Source organism: Muntiacus reevesi, chromosome 16 (genome assembly GCF_963930625.1).
Source record: "Muntiacus reevesi chromosome 16, mMunRee1.1, whole genome shotgun sequence".
In the NCBI taxonomy this organism is placed as follows: domain Eukaryota; kingdom Metazoa; phylum Chordata; class Mammalia; order Artiodactyla; family Cervidae; genus Muntiacus; species Muntiacus reevesi.
Genome location: NC_089264.1, coordinates 60,471,335 through 60,498,064, shown reverse-complemented (window position 1 = coordinate 60,498,064; position 26,730 = coordinate 60,471,335). Strand labels below are relative to the sequence as shown.

Genomic DNA, 26,730 nt, shown 5'->3' with positions numbered 1-26,730 from the left:
TGTTAATTTATACTCTTTAAAAGGATAAAAAGGGTGAATGTTAACTAAACTTAACTGTGGTAGTCATCTGCTGTGTACATGGGTCAAATCATTGTGTTGTACACCTTAAATATAGATGATGTTGTAAGTCAATTATATATCTATAAAACTGGAAAAATGATAAAAGAGTTAAGGACTGCATTAGCTAAGATGTTTAGGTCCACAGCAAAAGAGAGCTGAGTGAATAGTGTTGAAATAACAACTAAAGCTATTATGATAAACTTCAATATCTATTGTGTGAGGCAAGCCCATCTCTGAAACATATGTAAGTAAATAATGTATTATAGATTTACCTAATTTTACCAATATAAAAGTTTATATATATTTTTCACTGGGGACTAAGATTTACCAAAGGTGAGTGTAAGTCTAGGATGATCTCACTCAAATGATGATTGGGTAATTCATGGGCAATAAAGATGAATATTTTTTATCCTTGTGGCTCAACTTCCCTAGTAGCTCAGCTGGTAAAGAATCTGCCTGCAATGTGGGAGACCTGGGTTCAATTCCTGGATTGGGAAGATTCTCCCTGGAAAAGGGAACGGCTACATACTCCAGTATTCTGGTCTGGAGAATTTCATGGACTATACCATGGACTGGCAAAGAGTAGGACACAGCTGAGTGACTTTGACTTTTCAAAGATAAATGTGTTACAGCTGAGGCTTCCCAGGTGGCACAGTGGTAAAGAATCTGCCTGCCAATGCAGCAGATGCAGGAGATTTGGGCCCAATCCCTGGGTTGGGAAGATCCCCTGGAGTAGGAAATGGCCACCCACTCCAGTAGTTTTGCCTGGAAAATTCCATGGACAGAGGAGCCTAGTGGCTAGAGTCCAGGGAGTCGCAAACAGCTGGACATGAGTGAGCGACTGAGCTCACACACACACACACACACACACACACACACACACACACACACACACATTACCACCACATATGTTTCTAATATAATTCATAAGTAAGCTGGAACTTTATGCTTGTTAAACACACAGGTATAGCAGGAAGCATTAGCTGTAGGACCAAGATTTGAGTTTCAGTTTTGCAAACAAATGAGTCTGTGCTTTCTTTAGTTCCCTACAAACTTCAGTTTCCTCTTTACAAAATAAAGGCGGTGGGTTATTTGATCCCTAAAGTCTATATTCTTGTCCTAAAATTTGATAATCAGAGCTTTCAATTATATATCTATGGAGAGTGAGTCATTCACTTATGATTTGAAAAGACAATATTCAATCAAATTGTTGGAATAAATGGCTGGGGTTTGGGTTCTTCTGACTTACAAGGAAAAAGCATCAATTCGGTCAGTTCAGTCACTCAGTAGGGTACTACTCTTTGCAACCCCATGGACTGCAGCACTCCAGGCTTCCCTGTCCATCACCAACTCCCGGAGCTTACTCAAACTCATGTCCATTGATCGGTGATGCCATCCAGCCATCTCATCCTCTATTATCCCCCTCTTCTCCCACCATCAATCTTTCCCAGCATCCGGGTCTTTTCAAATGAGTCAGTTCTTTGCATCAGGTGGCCAAAGTATTGGAGTTTCAGCTTCAGCATCACTCCTTCCAATGAACACCCAGGACTGATCTCCTTTAGGATGTACCGGTTGGATCTCCTTGCAGTCCAAGGGACTCTCAAGAGTCTTCTCCAACACCACAGTTCAAAAGCATCAGTTCTTCTGCACTCAGCTTTCTTCACCGTCCAACTCTCACATCCATACATGACCATTGGAAAAACCATAGCTTAAACTAGATGAACCTTTACTGGCAAAGTAATGTCTCTGTTTTTTAATATGTTGTCTAGGTTGGTTATAACTGTTCTTCTAAGAGGTAAATGTCTTTTAATTTCATGGCTGCAATCACCATCTGCAGTGATTTTGGAGCCCCCCAAAATAAAGTCTGTCACTGTTTCCCCATCTATTTGCCATGAAGTGATGGGACCAGATGCCATGATCTTAGTTTTCTGAATGTTGAGCTTTAAGCTAACTTTTCCAATACTCTCTTTCACTTTCATCAAGAGGCTCTTTAGTTCCTCTTCACTTTCTGCCATAAGGGTGGTGTCATCTGCATTTCTGAGGTCACTGATATTTCTTCTAGCAGTCTGTATTATAGTTTGTGCCTATCCAGTCCAGCATTTCTCATGATGTGCTATGCATATAAGTTAAATAAGCAGAGTGACAATATTCAGCCTTGACAGTCTCTTTTTCCTGATTTGGAACCGTCTGTTTTTCTATATCCAGTTCTAACTGTTGTTTCTTGACCTGCATACAGATTTCTTAGGAGGAAGGTCAGGTGGTCTGGTATTCCCATCTCTTTCAGAGTTTTCCACAGTTTGTTGTGATCCACACAGTCAAAGGCTTTGGCATAGTCAATAAAGCAGAAGTAGATATTTTTCTGGAACTCTCTCTTTTTCAATGATCCAGCAGATGTTGGCAATTTGATCTCTGGTTCCTCTGCCTTTTCTAAATCCACCTTGAACATCTGGAAGTTCATGGTTCACCTACTGTTGAAGCCTGTCTTGTAAAATTTTGAGCATTACTTTGCTAGCATGTGAGATGAGTGCAATTGTGCCTTAGGTTGAGCATTCTTTGGCATTGCCTTTCTTTGGGATTGGAATAAAAACAGACCTTTTCCAGTCCTGTGGCCACTGCTGAGTTTTCCAAATTTGTTGGCATATTGAGTGCAGCACTCTCACAGAATCATCTTTTAGGATTTGAAATAGCTCAACTGGAATTCCATCACCTCCACTAGCTTTGTTCATCATGATCCTTCCTAAGACCCACTTTATTTCGCATTCCAGGATGCCTGGCTCTGGTGAGTGATCATACCATCATGATTATCTGGGTCATGAAGATCTTTTTTTGTATAGTCTTTCTGTATACTCTTTTCTATTTTTTTATTTTTCAGTGGGTTTTGTCATACATTGATATGAATCAGCCATAGAGTTACACGTATTCCCCATCCCGGTCCCCCATCCCACCTCCCTCTCCACCCGATTCCTCTGGGTCTTCCCAGCCCACCAGGCCCAAGCATTTGACTCATGCATCCCACCTGGGCTGGTGGTCTGTTTCACCACAGATAATATACATGCTGTTCTTTCGAAACATCCCACCCTCACCTTCTCCCACAGAGTTCAAAAGTCTGTTCTGTACTTCTGCGTCTCTTCTTCTGCCCTGCATATAGGGCCATCATTACCATCTTTCTAAATTCCATATATATGTGTTAGTATACTGTAATGTTCTTTATCTTTCTGGCTTACTTCACTCTGTATAATGGACTCCAGTTTCATCCATCTCATTAAAACTGATTCAAATGAATTCTTTTTAATGGCTGAGTAATATTCCATGGTGTATATGTACCACAGCTTCCTTATCCATTCGTCTGCTGATGGGCATCTAGGCTGCTTCCATGTCCTGGCTATTATAAACAGTGCTGCGATGAACATTGGGGTGCACATGTCTCTTTCAGATCTGGTTTCCTCAGTGTGTATGCCCAGGAGTGGTATTGCTGGGTCATATGGCAGTTCTATTTCCAGGTTTTTAAGGAATCTCCACACTGTTCTCCATAGTGGCTGTACTAGTTTGCATTCCCACCAACAGTGTAAGAGGGTTCCCTTTTCTCCACACTTTCTCCAGCATTTATTGCTTGTAGACTTTTGTATAGCAGCCATCCTGACTGGCATGGAATGGTACCTCATTGTGGTTTTGATTTGCATTTCTCTGATATATTCTTGTCACCTCTTCTTAATGTCTTCTGCTTCTGTTAGGCCCATACCATTTCTGTCCTTTATTGAGCCCATCTTTGCATGAAATGTTCCCTTGGTGTCTCTAATTTTCTTGAAGAGATCTCTAGTCTTTCCCATTCTATTGTTTTCCTCTATTTCATTGCAATGCTCACTGAGAAAGGCTTTCTGACCTCTCCTTGCTATTCTTTGGAACTCTGCATTCAAATGGGTATTTCTTTCCTTTTCTCCTTTGGCTTTTCCTTCTCTTCTTTCACAGCTATTTGTAAGGCCTCCTTAGACAACCATTTTGCCTTTTTGCATTTCTTTTTTTGGAGATGATCTTGGTCACTGCCTCCTGTACAATGTTATGAATCTCTATCCATAGTTCTTCAGGCACTCTATCAGATATAATCCCTTGAATCTATTTGTCACTTCCACTGTATAATCATAAGGGTTGTCACTTCCACTGTATAATAGTAAGGGATTTGCTTTAGATCATACCTGAATGGTAGTGGTTTTCCCTACGTTCTTCAATTTAAGTCTGAATATAGCAATAAGTAATTCAAGATCTGAGCCACAGTCAGCTCCTGGTCTTGTTTTTGCTGACTCTATAGAGCTTCTGCATGTTTGGCTGCAAAGAACAGAATCAGTCTGATTTCGGTCGACCATCTGGTGAGGTCCATGTGTAGTCTTCTCTTATGTTGTTGGAAGAGGGTGTTTGCTGTGACCAGACGTGTTTAATACTTCTTCCTTTTATTCTTTGAACTCTATTTCACTCATCTTTCCTGGTCTTCTTTTTTATACTTGCATTTTAAATACACTTGCTAGACTAATTAAAGTTATGGCCAACCTAGACAACATATTAAAAAGCAGAGACATCACTTTGCCAACAAAGGTTCATCTAGTCAAGGCTATGGTGTTTCCAGTGGTCATGTATGGATGTGAGAGTTGGACCATAAAGAAAGCTGAGCACACAGAAATGATGCTTTTGAACTGTGGTGTTGGAGAAGACTCTTAAGAGTCCCTTGGACTGCAAGGAGATCCAACCAGTACATCCTGAAGGAGATCAGTCCTGGGTGTTCATTGGAAGGACTGATGCTGAAGCTGAAACTCCAGTATACTTTGGCCACCTCGTGTGAAGAGTTGACTCATTGGAAAAGACCCTGATGCTGGCAGGGATTGGGGGCAGGAGGAGAAGGGGATGACAGAGGGTGAGATGGCTGGATGGCATCACCGACTCGATGGACATGGGTTTGGGTGGACTCCAGGAGTTGGTGATGGACAGGGAGGCCTGGTGTGCTGTGGTTCATGGGGCCGCAAAGAGTCGGACATGACTGAGTGACTGAACTGAACTGAACTGAACTAGACTAATTATTGCAACTTTTCCTATATATATTCACCTTTTTAATTTTTATTTTAGTGTCTGGTTTAGAATCACTGTATATGACTCTGCAGATTGTGGTCTGCACAAATCTAGGGCCACTACTTACGTTGTCATCTGCATGATCTCTGTCATTGCAAATGACAGTTGTGGGATGGCAAAATTTTATTTTATTATATTAATATTACATGATTATTCCTTGTATTGATTTATTCATTTTTGAATGTTATTGAAACAGCACAGTTCATATGATGAAAATATTAGATATTAAGCTAACTTAGTATAAGATATTTCTAATGCTTTTTTTCACCTCTTATTACTCCCATACACAATTATATATATATATATATATATATATATAGCAACCTTAAACTATTTTTAAAAATCTTTCTTTGACTGAACTATCATACAAATTTTTCTTTGATTTCCTTAGTGTTGATAAAGCAGATGATGAAGATGATGAGGACTTAACAGTGAACAAAACTTGGGTCTTGGCACCAAAGATTCATGAAGGAGATATAACACAAATTCTCAACTCCTTGCTTCAAGGCTATGACAATAAACTTCGCCCAGATATAGGAGGTAAGTTTGAGTAATCATTCTGGGACTTTGGTGCCTATGAAAGTCACACTTACTGATGTTTCTTTAATCATATCTCATATTTCTTTTGATTTTCTGACAAATGTTATAAACTGCTAGGTTTGACAATTATTGGTTGGACTGGTACTGCTTCAAAAGATTCACAGTTTGATGTGGGAAGAAAGATACCTAAATATTTTTGATGTCATTATTTTACAACTGCTACAACAAAGTGTGCAATAGCAAAGTTTTGATAAAATAGCCATCAAAGTTTTGATGAAATGCTAAGAGATATTTCATAAAACAGAATATTTCAAATGCAACTAAGAGTTCTAATTCTGTACAGTACTGCTGCACTGTCTTAGATAAAGTAGAATTATAAGCCTTGAGAGTGTATTTAGTGTAGGTAATCCAACTTTGTTCTTCTTTGTCAAAATTCTTAGTCTCAGTTCTGTGCATTTTTGTATACATCTTATAACATGATTAACTTCTGTTTCTCCTGTGGCAATTTAAAATTGTCACAATATGGAAATACAATAGACATTTTGCTATCTATTGTGTCCTCAGCAGCCTTGCTAAATTTATCACCTTTATTTATTGAATGATGATTATTACAAATAATGACTACTTTGCCAATAGTGTCCATTTTTCAAATAATGAATTTTTACTTCATTTTAAAAAATTTTGCTAGGGCTCTTTCTTCCTCCCTAATATTTAAAATGATTTCTGTGCATCTATTGAAACAATCATATTGATCATATTTTGCTCTTTATTCTACTTACCATTTGCTCTATAAATTTGACTGATTTCTAAAACATCAACCAAATTTGCATGCTTATAATAAATGTCGCTTGGTTGTGACATAGTAAGATATTTAAAATATCACTAGATTCAATTTGATAATATTTTGTTTTAGAATTTTATATATATGTTCAGGAAGAAAATTATTTTACTTAAAATAATTTTTTTTTCAGTTATAAAGTCAAGATTATGCTAGCATCTACAAATGAGTTATGTTTTCCCATTTTTTTCTCCACAGCAAGAGTTATTTAAAATGAATACTGTTTCTTTTAGAAATTTGAAAGGATTATTTGATAAAATTATGTTGACCTAGAGTTTGCATTTTAGGAAAAATTTTTAACAGTTCAATTACTTCAATAATCAGTTTTGATGGGTTTTCAAGGAATTTAAATTTACTAATGTTAAATTGTTTCATAAAACTTTTGTGATATTTTTAGTGATTTTTAGCACTAAGGACTTTTCCCCTTTGTAACTTATATTGATAAACTATTCTTTCACTTGTGAATAAATCTTGAAGGACTTAAAACTTTTTATCAGTTTGTCATAAAATCAAATATTAGTTCTGTCAAATTTCTTTGTTGGAAAACTTCTTAAATGTCACTATTTTGTTTATTATGTTAATTCATTTTCTGTGTATTCAATTTCCTGTGTTCCTACACTGTTTTAAATGTTTCATTTCAAAATAGAATTTAGACTTAGTAAAATACTATCTGGGCTTCCCCGGTGGCTCAGCAGTAGAAAGAATTCTCCTGCATGTCCAGGAAATGTGGGTTTGATGTCTGGGTCAGGAAGATTGACTCGAGAGGAAATGGTAATCCATTCTAGTATTCTCTCCTGGAAAATCCCATAGACAGAGGAGCCTGGAGGGGTACAGTTCATGGGGTTGCAAAGAATCAGACATGACTAAGCGACTCAACAACAACAAAATGCTATCTATATATGGGATTCCCATAAACCTTTTAAATGTGCTGTTAACATTTATGTAATCATAGAACCATTACCTACATCAATGAATTAGTAGTATCAATACAATAATATTAACTCATCTATAGACTTATTCAAATTATGCTAGATACTTCACTAATGACCTTTTTTTCTAGTTCAGAACCCTAACCGAGATCACACATTCATTTTGTTCTCATGTCTTGATACTCTCCTCCAATCTGGTATGGTTTCTCAGTTTTCCTGTTTGGTTCATGAACTTGATAACTTTAAAGTATATTAGCCAGTGTAAACCACTCAATTTGTCTGATATTTTCATAATTGAATTGTGCTTATGCCTTTTTGCCAAGAATACCACAGACTGATATTTTGTGCTTTTCTGAATGTGTGCTCACAAAATGAAGCAGGGCAAAGGCTAACAGAGTTTTCCCAAGAGAACGCACTGGTCACAGCAAACACTCTCTTCCAGCAACCCAAGAGACAAGTCTACACACGGTCAACACCTGACGGTCTATGCTGAAATCAGACTGATTGTAAACTTTGCAACCGAAGATGGAGAAGCACTATACAGTCAGCAAAAGCAAGACTGGGAGCTGACTGTGGCTCAGATCGTTAGTTCCTTGTTGCAAAATTCAGACTTAAATTGAGGAAAGTAGGAAAAATCACTAGGCCAGTCAGGTATGACCTAAATCAAACCCCTTACAGTTATACAGGGGAAGTGACGAATAGATTCAAGGGATTAGATTGATAGAGAGGTTAGATCTGGTAGACCAAAACAATTCCAAGGGAAAAGAAATGCAAGACAGCAAAGTGGTTGTTTAAGGAAGCTTTACAAACAGCTGAGGAAAGAAAAGAAGCTAGAAGCAAGGGAAAAGGGGAAGGATATACCTGAATGAATGCAGAATTCAAGAGAATAACATGAGAGAAAAGAAGATCTTCTTAAATAAATAATGCAAAGAAGTAGAGGAAAACAATAGAATGGGAAACACTAGAGATCTCTTCAAGAAAATTGGAGATATCAAGGAAACATTTCCTACAAGGATGGGCACAATAAAGGACAGAAACAGTAAGGACCTAACAGAAGCAGAAGTGATTAAGAAGAGGTGGCAAGAATACACAAAAGAACTGTACAAAAATGTCTTAATGACCCGAATAACCACTATGGTGTGTTCAGTTACCTAGAGCCACACATCCTGGAGTGTGAACTTAACTGGACCTTATGAAGCATTGCTATGAACAAAGTCAGTGAGATGATGGAATTCAAGCTGAGCTATTTAAAATCCTAAAAGATGAGACTGTTTAAGTGCTGCATTCAATATGTCAGCAAATTTGGAAAACTCAGCAGTGGGCATAGGACTGGAAAAGGTCAGTTTTCATTCCAATCTCAAAGAAAGGCAATGCCAAAAAATGTTCAAACTACCATAAAATTGTGTTTATTTCACATACTAGTAATGTTATGCTCAAAAACATTCAAGCTAGGCTTCAGCAGTACATGAACCAAGAACTTCTAGATGTACAAGATGAATTTAGAAAAGGCAGAGGAACTAGAGATCAAATTGACAACATTCATTGGATCATAGGGAAAGCAGAGGATTTATAGAAAAACATCTACTTCTACTTCATTAACTATGTTAAATCCTTTGATTGTGTGGGTCACAACAAACTGGAAGATTCTTAAAGAGATGGAAATAACAGACCACCTTACCTGTCTCCTGTGAAGCCTGGAGCAAAGGTAGAACCTTACAGGGATCAACTTGCTGGTTCAAAACTGTGAAAGGAGTATGACACAGCTGTGTATTGTCACCCTGTTTATTTAACTTACATGCAGAATACATCATGTGGACTGCTGGGCTGGATGAATCACAAGCTGAAGTCAAGATTGCCGGGAGAAATATCAGTAACCTCAGATATGCAGATAGTGCCACTCAAATGGCAGAAAGCAAAGAGCGTCCTGATGAGGGTGAAAGAGGAGAGTGAAAATGCTGGCTTAAAACTCAATATTCAAAAAATTAAGATCATGGTAGCTGGTCCCATCACTTCACAGCAAATAGAAGGGGAAAATGTGGAAGCAGTGACAGATTTTATTTCCTTGGGCTCCAAAATCACTGCAAATGGTGACTGCTGCCACAAATTTAAAATTGCTTGCTCCTTGGAAGAAAAGCTATGACAAACCTGGAGAGTTTATTAAAAAGCAGAGACAACACTTTATTGACAAAGGTCCCTATGGTCAAAATTATGTTTTTTCCAGTAGTCATGTATGGATGAGTGAGTTAAACCACAGATAAGGCTGTGGTGGTTTAGTTGCTAAGTCGTGTCTGACTCATATGACTGCACGGGCTGTGGTCTGCCAGGCTCCTCTTTCTATGGGATTCTCCAGGCAATAATTCTGGAGTGGATTGCCATTTCCTTCTCCAGGGGCTCTTACCTGCCCAGGAATCGAGCCCTGGTCCCCTTCATTGCAGGTAGATTTACCAACTTTACCAACTGAGCAATGAGGGAAGCCCCCTAATGAAGGCTGAGCACCAAGGAATTGCTGCTTTTGAATTGTGGTGCTAGGGAAGACCCTTTAGAGTTTCTTGGACTGCAAGGAGATCAAACCATTCAATCCCTAGTGAAGTCAATCCTGAATATTCATAAGAAGGATTGATGCTGAAGGTGAAGCTCCAATACTTTGGCCATCTGATGCAAAGAGCCAAGTCATTACAGAAGACTCTGATTCTGGGAAAGATTGAAGGCGGGAGGAGAAGGGGACAACAGAGGAGGAGATGGTTGGATGGCATCACCGACTCAATGAACATGAGTTTGAAGAAACTCCAGGAGATGGCCTGTTACAGTCTATGGGGTCACAAAGAGTCAGATATGACTTAGGGGCTGAACTACAACCTCCTATAATTTGACTGCTCTTTCCTTTTACGTTGACATCGTTTCCTAGGCATATCCTTTTCTTTCTAGCACATGAGATATTTCAGGCTCATCTTGATCCAGGAATGTAGTTCACTATATCTCTAAAATTCCCGGTTCCCCCTTTTGTAGAATGATATATAGAAACCAAGATCTGGGTACTTGGCGGTGATGGTGATTTAGTGGCTAAGTCATCCGACTCTCCTGACCCCATGGACTGTAGCCTGCCAGGCTCCTCTCCCATAGCATTCTCCAGGCAAGAGTACTGGAGTGGGTAGCCTTTTTCTTCTCCAGGGGATCTTCCAAACTCAGGAATCAAACCTGGATCTCCTGTTTTGCAGGCAGATGCTTTACCAACTGAGCTATGAGGGAAGCTTCCCTGAAAGCTCAGTAAAGAATCTGCCTGCAATGCAGAAGACCCCGGTTAGATTCCTGGGTTGGGAATATCCCCTGGAGAAGGGATAGACTACCCACTCTAGTAGTCTTGGGATTCCCTTGTGACTCAGCTGGTAAACAATCTGCCTACAATATGGGAGACCTGGGTTGGGAAGATGCCCTGGAGAAGGGAAAGGCTACTGACTCCAGTACTCAGGCTTGGAGAATTCCACGGACTGTATAAGTCCATGGGGTCACAATGGCAGACACGCCTACGAGCGTCCTTGGTATATTCATTCATGTTGAGGGTCACTGCTTCTTGACTTCATTGGACAGACAGAGAAAATATACGTTGTACCTACACGTTCACAGGCATTCCTGTGTGTATCCATATGTACATGTATTATGGACCATGAGTCCAAACCTTTCCCTTTTCCTTATTTGTAACTTCTTTTTCCAACAAGTAGGTACCTGGTTCTCATCTTCCCATTGTATATTTTCTTATTTGTTCAATTCTAACAAATATATAAGGTGGTTCTGTAATTTTAATGTCTATTAAAATTAACTAACATGAATAAAACATTCATGTACAATTATTTTTGTGTTTATCTTTGAAGTATTAATGAAAACACTGTTCCCCAAAGTTAGTTAGTTCTTTTCTTCCCTATCCCCATTCAGTGTTGTTATGTTACCCATTTTTTAACAGTTTGGTTTCATTGTTACTGATTATATTCCACTTTAAATGGAATTCACCTATGTTTACTTTAAGCATTTGTATCATTTTATTTCATTTAATTCCCTAATGCACTCGAACTTTATACTGTGTATGGTGTAAAGTATGAATCTAATTTTTATCTTTTTCAAATGGCTTTTCTGTTGACTCAGCATGATTTATTAAAAAGTCAATCTTTGCTTCCATTATTTGAGATGTCAACTGTATATTATATTTTCTTATGTATTTTGGTTATTTATGACCTTTCTATTCCATTCTCTTACTTGTTTTTCTATTTATTTGCCACCACACTATATTAACAGTAGAAATTCAACTGTATTTTGAGATTTGTAATGCCTTGTAAAATATTTTAATGCCTGCCCTAAAGCTGGCCCTACCTCATATTTTCATTTTAGTTTGTTTTTCCTTTTAAGTTTTCCTTGCTATTGTGTGTCTTTACATATATATATATATATGTGTGTGTGTGTGTATATATATATATATATATATATGTATATATATATATATGAGCTTTATTCCTGTATATAGAAACAACAAGTTTAGTTCCACTTGAAAAATATTTGTTGGTATTTTTATTGAGATTGTGTTAAACTTGTGAATTAACTTTGGGAGAACTAGGATCTTTATAACACTGAGTCATTTAAAACAGGAACATGGGCTGTCTTTCTAAAGCTTCATGCTTATTTTCTATCTCTCTGGAATGTTTTAAGATTTAGTCATTGATTTTTTTTTCACATTTCTTAAATTGAATCCTAAATATTTAAGTTTTTCTTCTGTAAATGATATTTCCTCAAACATAATATCCTCTGAATATTGTTTTTGTATTTCAGTGCTATAGATTTATGAATGTTTATTTTATATCTTTTTACCTTAATTGATTTTTGTTAGTTTAAGCATTATTTCTTTTCAAAATTTTGCTCTCATACCATATGCAAAAAAATCTTTTTTCTTTACCAATTCATATGAAACTAATTTAATTCTCTTGTCTAAAAAAATTATAATGTCTCATTATTTAATATAATTAATAATAGTGGAGATAATGGGTAACTTTGCCTTGTTCTTGTTCTTAGGGAAATGATTCAAGTATTTCTTTATATGAATATTCACATTAAGAACTTATCCCTTGATTCATTTGATTTAGTTTTAAAATCAAGAATCAGTGTTGAAATTTTTCAGTCTTTTTCAACATTTATGGAAATAAGTTTGAGTTTTATCCTCCTTAAATCTATTAGTATGGTATATAATATTAATTGAAACTATTTGAATTCTGGACTAAAGATATACTTATCAAGGTGCTGGGTTCGGCTTGCTAATATACTATTTAGTATTTTGCATTGGTATTTATTAGTGATATTCATCTTCCATTTTATTTTTGAGTAATATTTTCATATGTTTTGCTATCCTTTTACATTTGTTTCATGAAAGGGTGTTTTCCTTCATTCTCAAAGGTGTAGCACTTTTTAAAATTAATTTTTATTTGAGTATAGCTGATATGCATTGTTGTGTTAATTTCTGCAAAGCATGTCATTTATATGTATACATATACCCGTGCTTTTTAGATTCTATTTCCACAAGGTCATTGCAGAGTATTGAGTAGAGTTCTCTGTGCTATTTATTAGATTCTTATTATTAGTTATCTATTTTATAGATAGTGGGATATACATGTCAATTTATTTTTTCCAATTTATGCCTCCCGCCTGTTTCCCCCTTGGGAACCATCAGTTTGTGTTCTGTATCTGTGACTCTATTTCTATTTGTGAATAAGTTCATTTGTACACATTTTTTAGATTCCATATATAAGTGATACCATATAATCTTTATTTCCTTCTGTCAGGCTTACTCCACTCAGTATAGCAATCTTTAGATTCATCCATGTTGCTGCAAATAGCTTTATTTATTTATTTTTATGGCTGAGAATATTCTGTTGTGTCTATGTACCATGTCTTCTTTATCCATTCCCCTGTTGATGGACATTTAGACTGCTTCCTTGTCCCAGCTGTTGTAAACGTGCTGCACTCAACATTGGGGTTGGGTTTCCCCGGTGGCTTAGCAGTAAAAGAACGCATCTGCCACGCAGGAGATGCATGCAGGAGATGCAGGTTCAATCCCTAGGTTGGGAAGATGCCCTGGAGAAGGAAATGACAGCCCACTCCAGTTATTCTTGCTCAGAAAATGCCACAGACAGAGGAGCCTGGCAGGCTACCGTCCACGGGGTCACAAAAGAGTCAGACGTGACCTGGCAACTAAACAAAAATGAGAAGCACATCGGGCTACAGGAATCTTTTCGAATCACGCTTTTCTCCAGATATCTGCCCAGGAGTGGGGTTGCCGGGTCATCTGGTAGCTCTATTTTAGCTTTTAAATAGAGCTTCCCTGCTGTCCTCTGCAGTTGCTGTATCCATTTATATTCCCACCAGCAGCGTGCCTGCCCTTCTTCCACACTCTCCTCAGCACTAACTGTTTGTAGATTTTTTGATAATGGCCATTCTGACTGGGGTGAGATGATGCCTCATTGTAGTTTTGATTTGTATTTCTCTAGTAAACAATGATGTTGAATGGGGCCTAATTAAACTTAAAAGCTTTGGCACAGCGAAAGAAACCATAAACAAAATGAAAAAAACATCCCTCAGAGTTGGAGAATATATTTGCAAGTGAAATTACTAACAAGGGATTAATTTCCAAAATATACAACAGCTCATGCAGCTCAATATAGAACAAGCAAACAACCCAATCAAAAAAATGGCAGATCTAAATAGACATTCCTCCAAGGAAGACTTACAGATGGCCAAGAGGCATGTGAAAAGATGGCCAACAAAGGTCTAACACTTTCTTTGTCCACGTGTTAGCATTGTCTGACTCTTGGAAATTTGGTAGAATTCTATCATAAATTCATCCAGGTCTTGTGCTATTTGGAAATAGTTAATCATTTGATCTTTTTTTTCCCCTGTTTAAATGTTTAGTTCACATTTATTATTTCCTACTTTATATTTTGTATTACTACCTCATTTTTTCTAATCAAGAAAATTATGAGTAGTGGATTTTTCCAGGATTTCCATTAATTATAACATCAAATGAGTTCTAGTGGTTTACTGTTAACTATCTCATGATTCCTACTCTATCTTCATTATAACCTTCATTTTATTTTATTTTGCTTTGTGGTTTTTGAACTTGAAATCTAATGATTGATTTTCCCTCTTTAACTTTTGGTGTCTCACTATCTGTGTTTTCCCTTTTCCCCTGCATATTTTACCTCATAAATGTTGTGGTCTGTTGTTTAGTCACTGTGTCTGACTCTTCTGTGACTTCATGGACTGTAACCCACCAGGTTTCTGTCCATGGGATTCTACAGGCAAGAATGCTGGGAAGGGTTGCCATTTCCTTTTCCAGGGGCCCTTCCAAGCCCAGGGGTTGAAATATTTTGTGTTATAGCTTCATACGGCCCTTGGATTTAAACACTAAAAAGAGAACTTACTTGTCACCTCTAAGGTTTTTTGGGGGTCCCCTGGTGGTCCAGTGGTAAAGAATAAAAACTGCCTGCCCCTGCAAGAGACACAAGAAACATGGGTCCAATGCCTGGGTTGGGGAGATCCCCTGGAGGAGGAAATGGCAACCTGCTCCAGTATTTTTGCCTGGAAAATTCCATGGAACAAGGAGCCTGATGGGCTACAGTCCATGGGGTCACAAAGAGTCAGGCATGACTGAGCACAGCAGATCGCAAGGCTTTTTGACGTACGTTTTCCTTCATCTGATATCAAGATATTGCTAATCCTTGTATTCTTACTGTTGCCACTTGCCTGTATCTTTTTGTCCCCATTAATTTTTGCTTCTGTAGATTACTTTGTTTTAGCTATGTCGCTTGTATGCACCATGGCATTAGGTCTTGTTCTGCAGTCCAAGATAAAGACAATTAGGTCTTTTTCTTTTAAGATCATTTGATTCCTTTATATTTGTCAATATGAGTGATAGTTTTGTTCTCAATTCTGTCATAACATTTTAGTCATAGTTACTGTCTTTCTAAATGAGATTGGATTATTTGCACTTTAATTCATAATGTTTATATTTTAGTATTTTAAAGCTTTATATTTTTGTTCTACTTTACCTTTATATTTTTAACTTTCTAATGGTCTTAATCCCCTTTTTTAAAGTCTTTGATCTTCCTATTATCAGATGATTTTGTATAATTTAACTCCTACCTACTATCCATGAAACAGCAAGCTTTTCCTAGGTTTTAAGTTTTCCTCTCCAATGCTTTATTATTTTTAGTTAGCGTATTTTTTGCTTTACAACAACATAAAACAATTGTAAATTAGTCTCACATCCTTGTCTCAATCTTTGTTTTAGTATTTGATCTGCATGGATATGTGTTAAAAGGCTCACCGTTAGCATTTTTTTTTTCTGCTATTTTCCTGGTTCTCTCCAATCTAGTACATTTTTTGAGTTTTTCTATGGTGAAAATTCTTTTTCGTTGACCCAGCGCTTGAAAGACACACTGGCTGCATATGATATTCTTAGTTCAGGCTTTCTTTCGCTGAGTTTTCTTTTATTATACTGGTTCAGGGTTGACGTGTTTGTGTGTTTCTTTTTATATATATATATCTATAGTTGAGGTGCAATATTGTGTCATGTACTACTTTGTGGTTGGAATTTCTTTACATTGTGAAATGGTCACCATGATACATTTAGTAATTGTCTGGTCTCATAAAACGTGAAACTATTATTGATTATATTCTTTATGCTTTATATTTATATGCCCATGAATTATTCATTCTATAACTGTAGGTTTGTGCCTCTTAATCCCTTTCACCTATTTTGTCCCTACCCCATCCCTCTCCTTTCTGCCAATTGTTTTCTGTATCTATTAGTCTGCATTTGGCAGGGGGAGGGGTTGTTTGTTTTTTAGATTACACATGTAAGATTAAATTTACTTTGTTTTATTCTGACTTATTTCACTTAGCTTAATACCCTCAAAATCTACCCATATTGTTGCAAATGACAACATGACTGGTGATGCTGAACATCTCCAAATGGATTAAAGGCCTAAATGTACGACGGGAAATGATAAAACTCCCAGAGGAAAACACAGGCATATCAGTCTTTGTCATAAATCACAGCAATATTTTTTCAGATCTGTCTCCTAAAGCAAAGGAAATAAAAGAAAAACTAAATATATGAGGCCTAATTAAACTTAAAACTGCACAGCAAAGGAAATCAAAAACAAAATGAAAAACTACTTAATGGGAAAAAATATTTGCAAATGATCTGACGGATAAGGGTTTAGTATCCAACATATAACCATCTCATACAACTTAGCATCAAAAATGAACAACCCAATTAAAAAATGGGCAGAAGAACTATCTTTAATTTTTTAAAGACCCTCCAGACCATTTTTCTGTAAAGTGGCTCCACCAATTTACATTCCTGCAGTGTCCTGGGCTTCCCAGATGGTGCTAGTGGTACAGAACCCATCACCATGCAAGAGACACAAGAGACACAGGTTCCAAGTCTGGGTCGGGAACATCCCTGGGGAAGGGAATGGCAACTTGCTCCAGTATTCTTGCCTGGAAATTCCATGGACGGAGGAGCCTGGTGGGTTACAGTCCACGGGACCACAAAGAGTTAGACATGATTGAGTGACGGGGCACACACACACGATACACTAAGGCTTCTTTTTCTCTCCATCCACGCCAACACTTGGTATTTCTTGTCATTTTGATAAAGTCCTTCTTGCAGACATGAGGTGATACCTCAATGTGGTTTTGATTTGTCTGTCCTTGACAATAGTGATGCTGGACATTGTTTCATATGTCTGTGTGTCTTCTTTGGAAAAACATCTATTCAGGTTCTCTGCCCATTTTTTAATTAGCTTTATTTTTTTGATGTTGAGTTGTAGTATCATTTTGAGAAAATCTGATGCCAATACAATTTTCTTACCCTGGTTATTGATTCAATCTCTGTTTTAAGAAAGCTAGAGGACTTTATGGATTTTTCTTTGTCTTTCAGCTGGATACTTTTGTTAAGATGTATCTTAGAGTTGTTCATTTTGAGTAGCATTTCTTCTGGGCAATCAATGTCTTTTTAAAATGTAATTTCAGGTTTTCTTTCATCTCTGGGTAGATTTATTTATTTATTACATTATAGTGTTGAATATTGGTTCTCTTTAGCTGTTTTGGTTTTCTTTTTAAGCTACAATTACAGGTGTGTTAATCATAGCTTTATATTTTCTATCATTCTCTTTGAATTCTCTTCAACTCATTTATATTCTCTTGATATTTTCCTTGTTTTTTATTCATTATTTATAGTTTACTTATTTATTTTTCTATCTTATCATATTGTCTTCCATTTCTTTCCTAAGTTCAATAAATTTCCTATTCATCTCTTCCTATGTATGTGTTTGTGCTGGGGGGAGGGAAATGGCACATTTTTAGTTTCTGAATTTCTGATACAAGGAGGTTTTTCTAATCCCCAAGTGATTGCTTGACTATGTGTAACTGTTTTTTGTTTTTTTTTTTAAACAGGTTTTTTTTATTTTTTTTTCTGCTTATATGTATTGAGGAGATTTTCCACAGTTAATTTGCATTGGCTCTTGATTTCTTATTTCTTCAACATTTTGGTATGGATCCTTTCCTTGCTGTTTTCCTATTTCTTTTTGCTATTTATGAGTGTTTTGTAAGATTACTAGTTTTTTGGTATTTCTTGTGTCAGTAGAGCAAAACCTTGACTTTGAATGGATTTGTTGTTGTTGGTGGTGTATATTTGGTTGGTGGTGAGTGAGGCGTTGCATGGTTTCCAATATATTGGCTCTCTTTTTTTTAGCTCTACTATCAATTTTATCCAGATTTTATTTTCCCTCAGTTCATTCCCTCTTTTGAATTCATCATCTAGTTATAATTTTATTTTCTTTTTACATTATCTTATTGTATGTACAATTGTTATCAATTTTAGTGATTAAAATATGCCTTCTTTATTAGATTTACTCATACGTTAGTAACTTTAGCATGATTTAAGGACCTCACAAGCCATTTACTACATAAACTCTAGTCCTTATATTTTTTTTGCTACTACATTCACATATTTTCATTCTATATTTTGAAATACTAAAAGAAACTATTATTTTAAAATGCTGAACAACAATTTACTTTAACCAAGAAATTACTCTTTCTGATATTCTTTCCCCTTTTCAGTATTATATTTCCATTTAGAAACATATGCCCTATAGTATTTCTTTTGGTGTAAGTCTCCTAGCAAAAATTTATTTCAGTTTTTATATGAAAATACTTTTGTGTGGCCTTCAGTTTTGAATAATATTTTCAATGTATGCAAAACCCCAGAATGGCTATTATTGCCTTTTCAAAACTTACGCACATTATTCCATTTTCTTCACTTATTTTTGTTGAAAAGCACTTTTAAACATTAACTTTTAAATCAACTTTAGGCATTTTATCAAATTTGACATCATCTCATCTATTTTCTCATATTAAAGTCTTTGATAATCACAATAACTTGATTACTTGTGTAACTTTCAAAAGTTTTTTTGAAAATTTTATGTCTTGGTTAAAGGGGATTGATTTCTGTTTCATGAAATGTGTGTTAATTTTTTACTGAATGTCACTAAGGCATATTAAAAACAAAATATTCTAGATGATGTTACTTCCTGCAAAGTTGATGTTATTTTGCTTGTATAGTCGGGCTGTTTGGCCACACTTCATCTGGCCAAAATTGGTGTATTTTGTTTTGTAAAACTTTCATTTCTCCTAGAGCACAGTCATTTGAAACTTCTCAACTTATAGCCTGAGGGTTGTACTAGGATTCCCTCTCCTTGGTGGCCCTAGGCTTCTCTAAATAGCTGAAATCTCTACATATTAACTTAGAGTCAGAAGCTGACTTATATGTTTCCTCAGCATCACGTGTGCACATGCACAATTTAGGAATCAGTACACGCCTCGAGGGAAAGTTGATTGTGGATTGTCTGATTGAGTTCCCTGTGCGGCAGGTACAAGTTGTAAGCAACTGTATTTTGTTTAGACACTATTGCTGTACAGTGGCAGAAGAAATATACCAAGGGGAAGAGTGATCAAAGAATAGCATGGAACTCACATCTGCATTTTTAAGTTGAGAAGCAAGCATATACATAATGACTATAGGAATGCTTTTGCTGTTGTTCATAGGCATTTTAAATTGCTCATTTCCTTGACTTGGACTCCAGGATGCTTTTCTATATCTTTCACCTGTGTTATCTACTTTCATCAACAATCTAGTCTGGGGATATGCACTGCTAGTGGCCAAAAAACTGGCAAGTTGTCTCTGGTCCAGGTATTTTCCTTTTAAGTGAATGGTACCCATAAGAAAATAAGGTATCCTAGACACCGTCTTCCAACAACACAAGAGAAGACTCTACACATGGACATTACCAGATTGGCACTGAAATCAGATTGATTACATTCTTTGCAGCCAAACATGGAGAAGCTCTATACAGTCAGCAAAAACAGGACCGGGAACTGACTGTGGCTCAGATCATGAACTCCTTACTGCAAAATTCAGACTTAAATTGAAAAAGTAGGGAAAACCACTAGATCATTCAGGTATGACCTAAATCAAATCGCTTATGATATGCAGTGGAAGTGACAAACAGATTCAAGTGATTAGATCTGATAGACAGAGGGCCTGAAGAACTATGGACGGGAAGTTTGTGACATTGTACAGGAGGCAGGGATCAAGACCACCCCCAAGAAAAAGAAATGCAAAAAGGCAAAATGGTTGTCTGAGGAGGCCTTACAAATAGCTGTGAAAAGAAGGGAAGTGAAAGGCAAAGGAGAAAAGGAAAGATATTCCCATTTGAATGCAGAGTTCCAAAGAACAGCAAGGAGAGATCAGAAAGCCCTTCTCAGTGATCAATGCAAAGAAATAGAGGAAAACAACAGAACGGGAAAGACTAGAGATCTCTTCAAGAAAATTAGAGATACCAAGGGAATATTTCATGCAAAGATGAGCACAATAAAGGACAGAAATGGTATGTCTAACAGAAGCAGAAGATATCAAGAACAGGTGACAAGAATACACAGAAGAACTGTACAAAAAAGATCTTCATGACCCAGATAATCATGATGATGTGATCACTCACCTAGAGACAGACATCCTGGAATGTGAAGTCAAGTGGGCCTTAGAAAGCATCATTACAAACAAAGCTAGTGGAGGTGATGGAATTCCATTCGAGCTATTTCAAACCCTAACAGATGATGCTGTGAAAGTGCTGCACTATTGCCAACAAATTTGGAAAACTCAGCAGTGGCCACAAGACTGACAAAGGTCAGTTTTCATTCCAATCCCTAAGAAAGGCAATGCCAAAGAATGTTCAAACTACTCCACAATTGCACTCATCTCACATGCTAGCAAAGTAATGCTCAAAATTCTCCAAGCCAGGCTTCAACAGTACATGAACCGTGAATTTCCAGATGTTCAAGCTGGATGTAGAAAAGGCGGAAGAACCAGAGATAAAATTGCCAATAACCTTTGGGTATTCGAAAAAGCAAGGGAATCCCAGAAAAACATATACTTCTCTTTACTGATTACATCAAAACCTTTGACTGTGTGGATCACAGAAAACTGTTGAAAATTCTTCAAGAGATGGGAATATCAGACCATATGACCTTCCTCCTAAGAAATCTGTATGCAGGTCAGGAAGCAACAGTTAGAACTGGATATGGAACAAACCGGTTCCAAATCAGGAAAGGAGTACATCAAGGCTGTATATTGTCACCCTGGTTATTTATCATATATGCAGAGTACATCATGAGAAACCCTGGGCTGGATGAAGCACAAGCTGGAATCAAGGTTGTTGGGAGAAATACCAATAACCTCAAATAAACAGATGACATCACCCTTATGGCAGAAAGTGAAGAAGAACTAAAGAGCCTCTTGATGAAAGTGAAAGAGGAGAGTGAAAAAGTTGGCTTAAAGTTCAACATTCAGAAAACTAAGATCATGGCATCTGGTCCCATCACTTCATGGCAGATAGATGGGGAAACAATGGAAATGGAAACAGAGTTTATTTTGGGGGGCTCCAGAATCACTGCAGATGGTGACTTCTGCCATGAAATTAAAAGATGCTTGCTCCTTGGAAGGAAAGTTATGACCAACCTATACAGCATATTAAAAAGTAGAGACATTACTTTGCCAACCATGGTCCATCTAGTCAAAACTATGTTTTTTCCAGTAGTCATGTATGAATGTGAGAGTTGAAGTATAAAGAAAGTTAAGCCCCAAAGAATTGATTTATTTGAACTGTGGCATTGGAGAAGACTCTTGCGAGTCCCTCGGATGGCCAGTCAATCCTAAAGGAAATAAGTCATGAATATTCATTGGAAGGACTGATTCTGAAGCTGAAACTCCAATATTTTGGCCTCCTGATGTGAAGAACAGACTCATTTGTAAAGACCCTAATGTTCAGAAAGATTTAAAGCAGGAGGAAAAGGGGATGACAGAGGATGAGATGGTTGAATGGCATCACGGTCTCAATGGACATGAGCTTTAGCAAGCTTCAAGAGTTAGTTATGGACGGGGACATATGGAGTGCCACAGTCCATGTGGTTGCAAAGAGTCGGACATGAGTGATCGACTGAGCTGAACTGAGACGTTCTAAAGTGTGGGTGCGTCAAGACTCCACTGCTTCTCTGTCCTTAAATCTTACCAGGCCTCTTCTTCTTTACCCCTGATTAGGTGCAAGCCCAGGGGTAAGTTGCTCAACCTTCTGCCTAAAGAGACATTTATTCAGAATTAGAGATCAGTCTTTCATTCTCTAACAAGACACTCTCAATAATTAAATTTATATGTATTAATTATATGTCATATATATTAATAATAGCTTTATATTTATGAGTGTTGGATATTTGAAAATGGTTATTGACTACTGAGTATTATGTTAATGTGTTAGTATGGCTAAGCAAGTACATTTAAATTCAAGTTTACTTAATTTTTATTTAAATATAGAGCCTCTTGATGGGGGTGAAAGAGAGGGTGAAAAAGCTGGCTCAAAACTCAGTATTCAAAAAACTAAGATCATGACATCCAGTCCCATAACTTTATGGCAAATCGATGGGGAAAAGTAGATATTGTGACAGATTTTCTCTTCTCGGGCTCCAAAATCCCTTTGGATGGTGACTTCAACTATGAAATTAAAGGACACTTACTCTTGGAAGGAAAGTGATGAGAACCTGGAGAGCATATTAAAAATCTGAGATATCACTTTGCCAACAGTGGTCCATATAATCAAAGTTATGGTTTTTCCAGTAGTCATGTATGGATGTTGGGCCAAAGGAAGGCTGAGCACAGAAGTGATGCTTTCAAACTGGCATTTGAGTAGACTCTTGAGAGTTCCTTGGACAGTAAGGAGATCTAACCAGTCAATCCTAAAGGAAATCAACACTCAATATTCATTGGAAGGATTGATGTTGAAGCTGAAGCTCTGATACTTTGGCCACCTGATATGAAGAGCTGTCTCTGGAAAAGACCCTGATGCTGGGAAAGATTGAAGGCAAGAGGAGAAGGGGTGACAGAGGATGAGATGGTTGAATGACTCAATGGGCATGAGTTTGAGCAAACTTTAGGAGACAGTGAAGGAAAGGAAAGTCTAGCCTGCTGCAGTTCACAGGGTCACAAACAATTGGACACGACTTAACAACTGAACAGCAACAACAAAATATACAGTGTAAAGTAGCATTTTATCTTTTCATCTCAGAGTATATATAATAAATGACTTAAGTCTCTTCAAAAACTGGTATTGGGAAAGCTTGACAACTACTTATAAATCAATGAAATTAGAACACTCCCTCATGCCATACACAAAAATAAACTCAAAATGGCTTAAATACCTAAATAAAAAACATGACAACATAAAACTTCAAGAAGAGAACATAGACAAAACATTCTCTGACATAAATTGTAGCAATATTTTCTTAGACTAGTACCCTGAGGAAAGATAAATAAAAGCAAAATATAAACAATTGGTACCTAATTAAACTTGAAAGCTTCTGCATAGCAAAGGAAATCACTAAAAAAGACAGCCTATGGAATAGGAGAAAATATGTGCAATGATGTAACCAATGGGGAGTTAATATCCAAAATATACAAACACTACCTACAGCTCAATATTGAAGAAAACAAATAACCCAATCCCAAAATAGGCAGAAGATGGATATAGACATTTTTCCAAAGAATACATGTAGCTGGTCAACAGGCAGATGGAAAGATGCTCACATTTTTAATGATTGAAAGTGAAAGTGAAAGTTGCTCAGTCGTGTCTGACTCTTTGCGAGTCCATGGACTATGCAGTCAACGGAATTCTCCAGGCCAGAATACTGGAGTGGGTAGCCTTTCCCTTCTCCAGGGAATCTCCCCAACCCAGGAATTGAATCTAGGTCTCCTGCACTGCAGGTGGAATCTTTAGCAACTGAGCTATCAGGGAAGCCCAATAATGTCCTCAAGAATCATTTAGTTCTTGGTATAGACTATGTTCAGCCCCAAGTATCATGCAATTAAGAGTGGGTATTCAGTGTTTGTTGGTTTATCAGATGAACCAAAAATCTAATCAAATAAGACAGGTACACTGCACTTAACCGCTTATAACTAGTAGTAAATGTACTTGCAAATGAAAGTAATAAACCTCTTGTCTTGCTATTAATTGACTTGCATAAAAATCACTCTGAATCTAGTTATAATTAGCTTAATAATATGATGTTTATTGGTTACAACTCATAGCTAGTCAAAAATAAATGATTAAAATAACTCATTTGGAAGTCATCAGTTTAAGTTAAGCTATAAAACCTTCTCTACTTTATAGGACCCACTTTTATTTAAGAAATCTAATTGTTGGTTAGTAGATCCAATTACACTGTCATGTATTGCGTAAGTCTAGAAGCCTGTACCTGGAGGAGGAAATTACAACCCCCTACGGTATTCTTGCGTGGAAAATCCCATGGACAGAGGAGCCTGGCAGACTATAGTCTGTGGCATCGCAGAGTCAGATGTAAAGAGTGGGACTGAGCAAGTGAGCACTCAAGCCCAGAGACCCATAGTTTTGCATACTGAGACTATTTATAATTTCAAAGATTGAAAATAAACATGGTTTTAAAATAATAAAAGCACTGTTTCTCAAAATGCCTTAAGTTTTCCATGGAATCTTACCAGCCTGGAGGCTCTGCTAGAGTAGGTTACCAAGACAGGGAGATTTGGGACAGGCTAGGGAATCAGACAGGCAGACTCAGCTACATATTAAAGGAGGAGATTCATCCCGCCAGGTCTAATATAGTGTTTGCGTTGTAAGAATGATAAACACTGGGCCAGAAAGGGAAATCACATAGAGTTATCCAGAAAGGATGACTGAATAAATACTTCTAGAAACATGCTTACTTTAGAAACTTTTAATGTCCACGGTGGTTTTTCTGCTTTAGTTTGCATTATCTCTTTGTAAATCTCTATGAGATCTATTACAGATTTTTTCTCTCAGTGTTTGTTCCCTTCCCGTCTGCCTATGAAACCTTTACATATATTCCTCAACAAGTATTTGTGGAATCAATAAATGAAACTTTGGGGGAGTAGGGAATAAAAAGAAACTATGTGAAAATGTTTTTCATAGTAAACAAAAAAAAAATCTCATGAGTATAATTTATCATTATTAAGCTAAATCTCATTATAGGAAGCCAAACATACCTGACGAAGGGAGAAAGCCTAAATCACAATCGCTATTTAATAATCACAAAATATTCACTATAGGGGGTATTAGTTAACCATATCGTTCGGTAAATGTTTAAAAGGCTGACCTGGGCTGCACATTTTGATAGAATCTAAGACTATAGACGCTCAAAGGCTAACTCAGAAGGCACGAAAGGCTGCGTACCAAGCGCAGCAGAGGAAGCTCTCGGCGGGGCCGCCCAGTGTACTCAGAGAATTGGAGCGAATGCACCTTTCCTCGGGGCCAGCTGTAAGCAATCCAAAGGAATGTTGTCAGCGAGGGAGGAAGGAGGTGGAAATACATCGATTATGCTCTTGATAAGAGTAGACCTAGAGGTAGACGCTTTACGTTCATCACCTCCTTTAATCATCACAACGGTGCTTCAGCTTCTAGTGTTGCTGGAACTGGTTTGTACTGGCTCCCAGTAGCCACTAATTGCATGTTGTCCCACTCTGCACTCAGCGACTTCACAGTGGCATTTCCACACCAGTCATGGTGGGAGTATTTGCAGCACTGAAACCAGCAAACGGTACAGATCAGGGCTTTCTTGCTCATCTCTCAGAGTAAGCTTGTAACACTTGCTAGACACCACTGATGTGCACTAAGTATATTAACAGGTTTCCCAGGTGGCTGAGCAGTAAAGAATTCACCTGCAATGCAGGAGACACGGGTTTGATCCCTGGGTGGGGAAGATCCTCTGAAAGCGCATGGCAACCTGCTCCCTCTTGCCTGGAGAATACCATGGACAGAAGAGCCTGGAAGGCTACAGTGCATAGAGTCGAAAAGAATCGGACACGACTGACGCGACCGAACATGTGCGCATGCACAGGCTTACATAACAATATTTAGGCTTAAAATCCATCCGATCCTAAATTCTATAACTGTTGCAAAGTAAATTATCTAACATTTTTAACTGAATTAACTTTATTAATTTTCATGGAAGGTTCGAACAGTTTTAACATTTTTAGGCTATGCACTGAAATATTTTTAGTCAAAAATGGTCATTTTTAGTTACATAATTGATTTAAAAGATTGTTGTGTTTATATAATGAGTCATGCTTCTTCATTTCATAGTGCAAAATGTTTTATAACTAAAATGATAAAGTATTAATGATTAGTAAAGACTTATTTAAATAAGATTTAACACCAACTTTGATTATATCTTTGAACATTCTTTGTATTGGTATTTTGCAGTGAGACCCACAGTAATTGAAACTGATGTTTATGTAAACAGCATTGGACCAGTTGATCCCATAAACATGGTGAGTTATGAATATTAAAAATTATTATTTGCATGCAGTTTTTGAGTACATATCACAGCAATAGAATAAATATGTGAGCAATTTCTGAGAGTTAATTCTGAATGAGTTCAGGGTGAAAATGTGCAGTGATTTGCCAGTTGTGCATAGGCTGACTCTAAGGTATAGAGATGACTTTGTGGACAGCAAAGTCATCTTTTGAGATTGGGAATATAGTCACATGTGCCCTCAAATGCTAAAGGCACATTCAGGCGGAACTGTCCAGCAATGATTTGGATTTTAAGTTC

The 26,730-nt window shown here is 37.1% G+C and overlaps 1 protein-coding gene across 1 annotated transcript in view; it reads left to right on the top strand.

The window, feature by feature from the left end:
• The window catches only part of GABRG1 (gamma-aminobutyric acid type A receptor subunit gamma1), a 76,372-nt gene that overhangs the window by 17,595 nt on the left and 32,047 nt on the right, over window positions 1-26,730 (top strand). Inside the window, exons 2-3 of the mRNA XM_065907352.1 lie at window positions 5,564-5,712; window positions 26,379-26,446. Coding sequence (XP_065763424.1) covers window positions 5,564-5,712; window positions 26,379-26,446 — 217 coding nt within the window. The remainder of the gene's footprint in view (window positions 1-5,563; window positions 5,713-26,378; window positions 26,447-26,730) is intronic.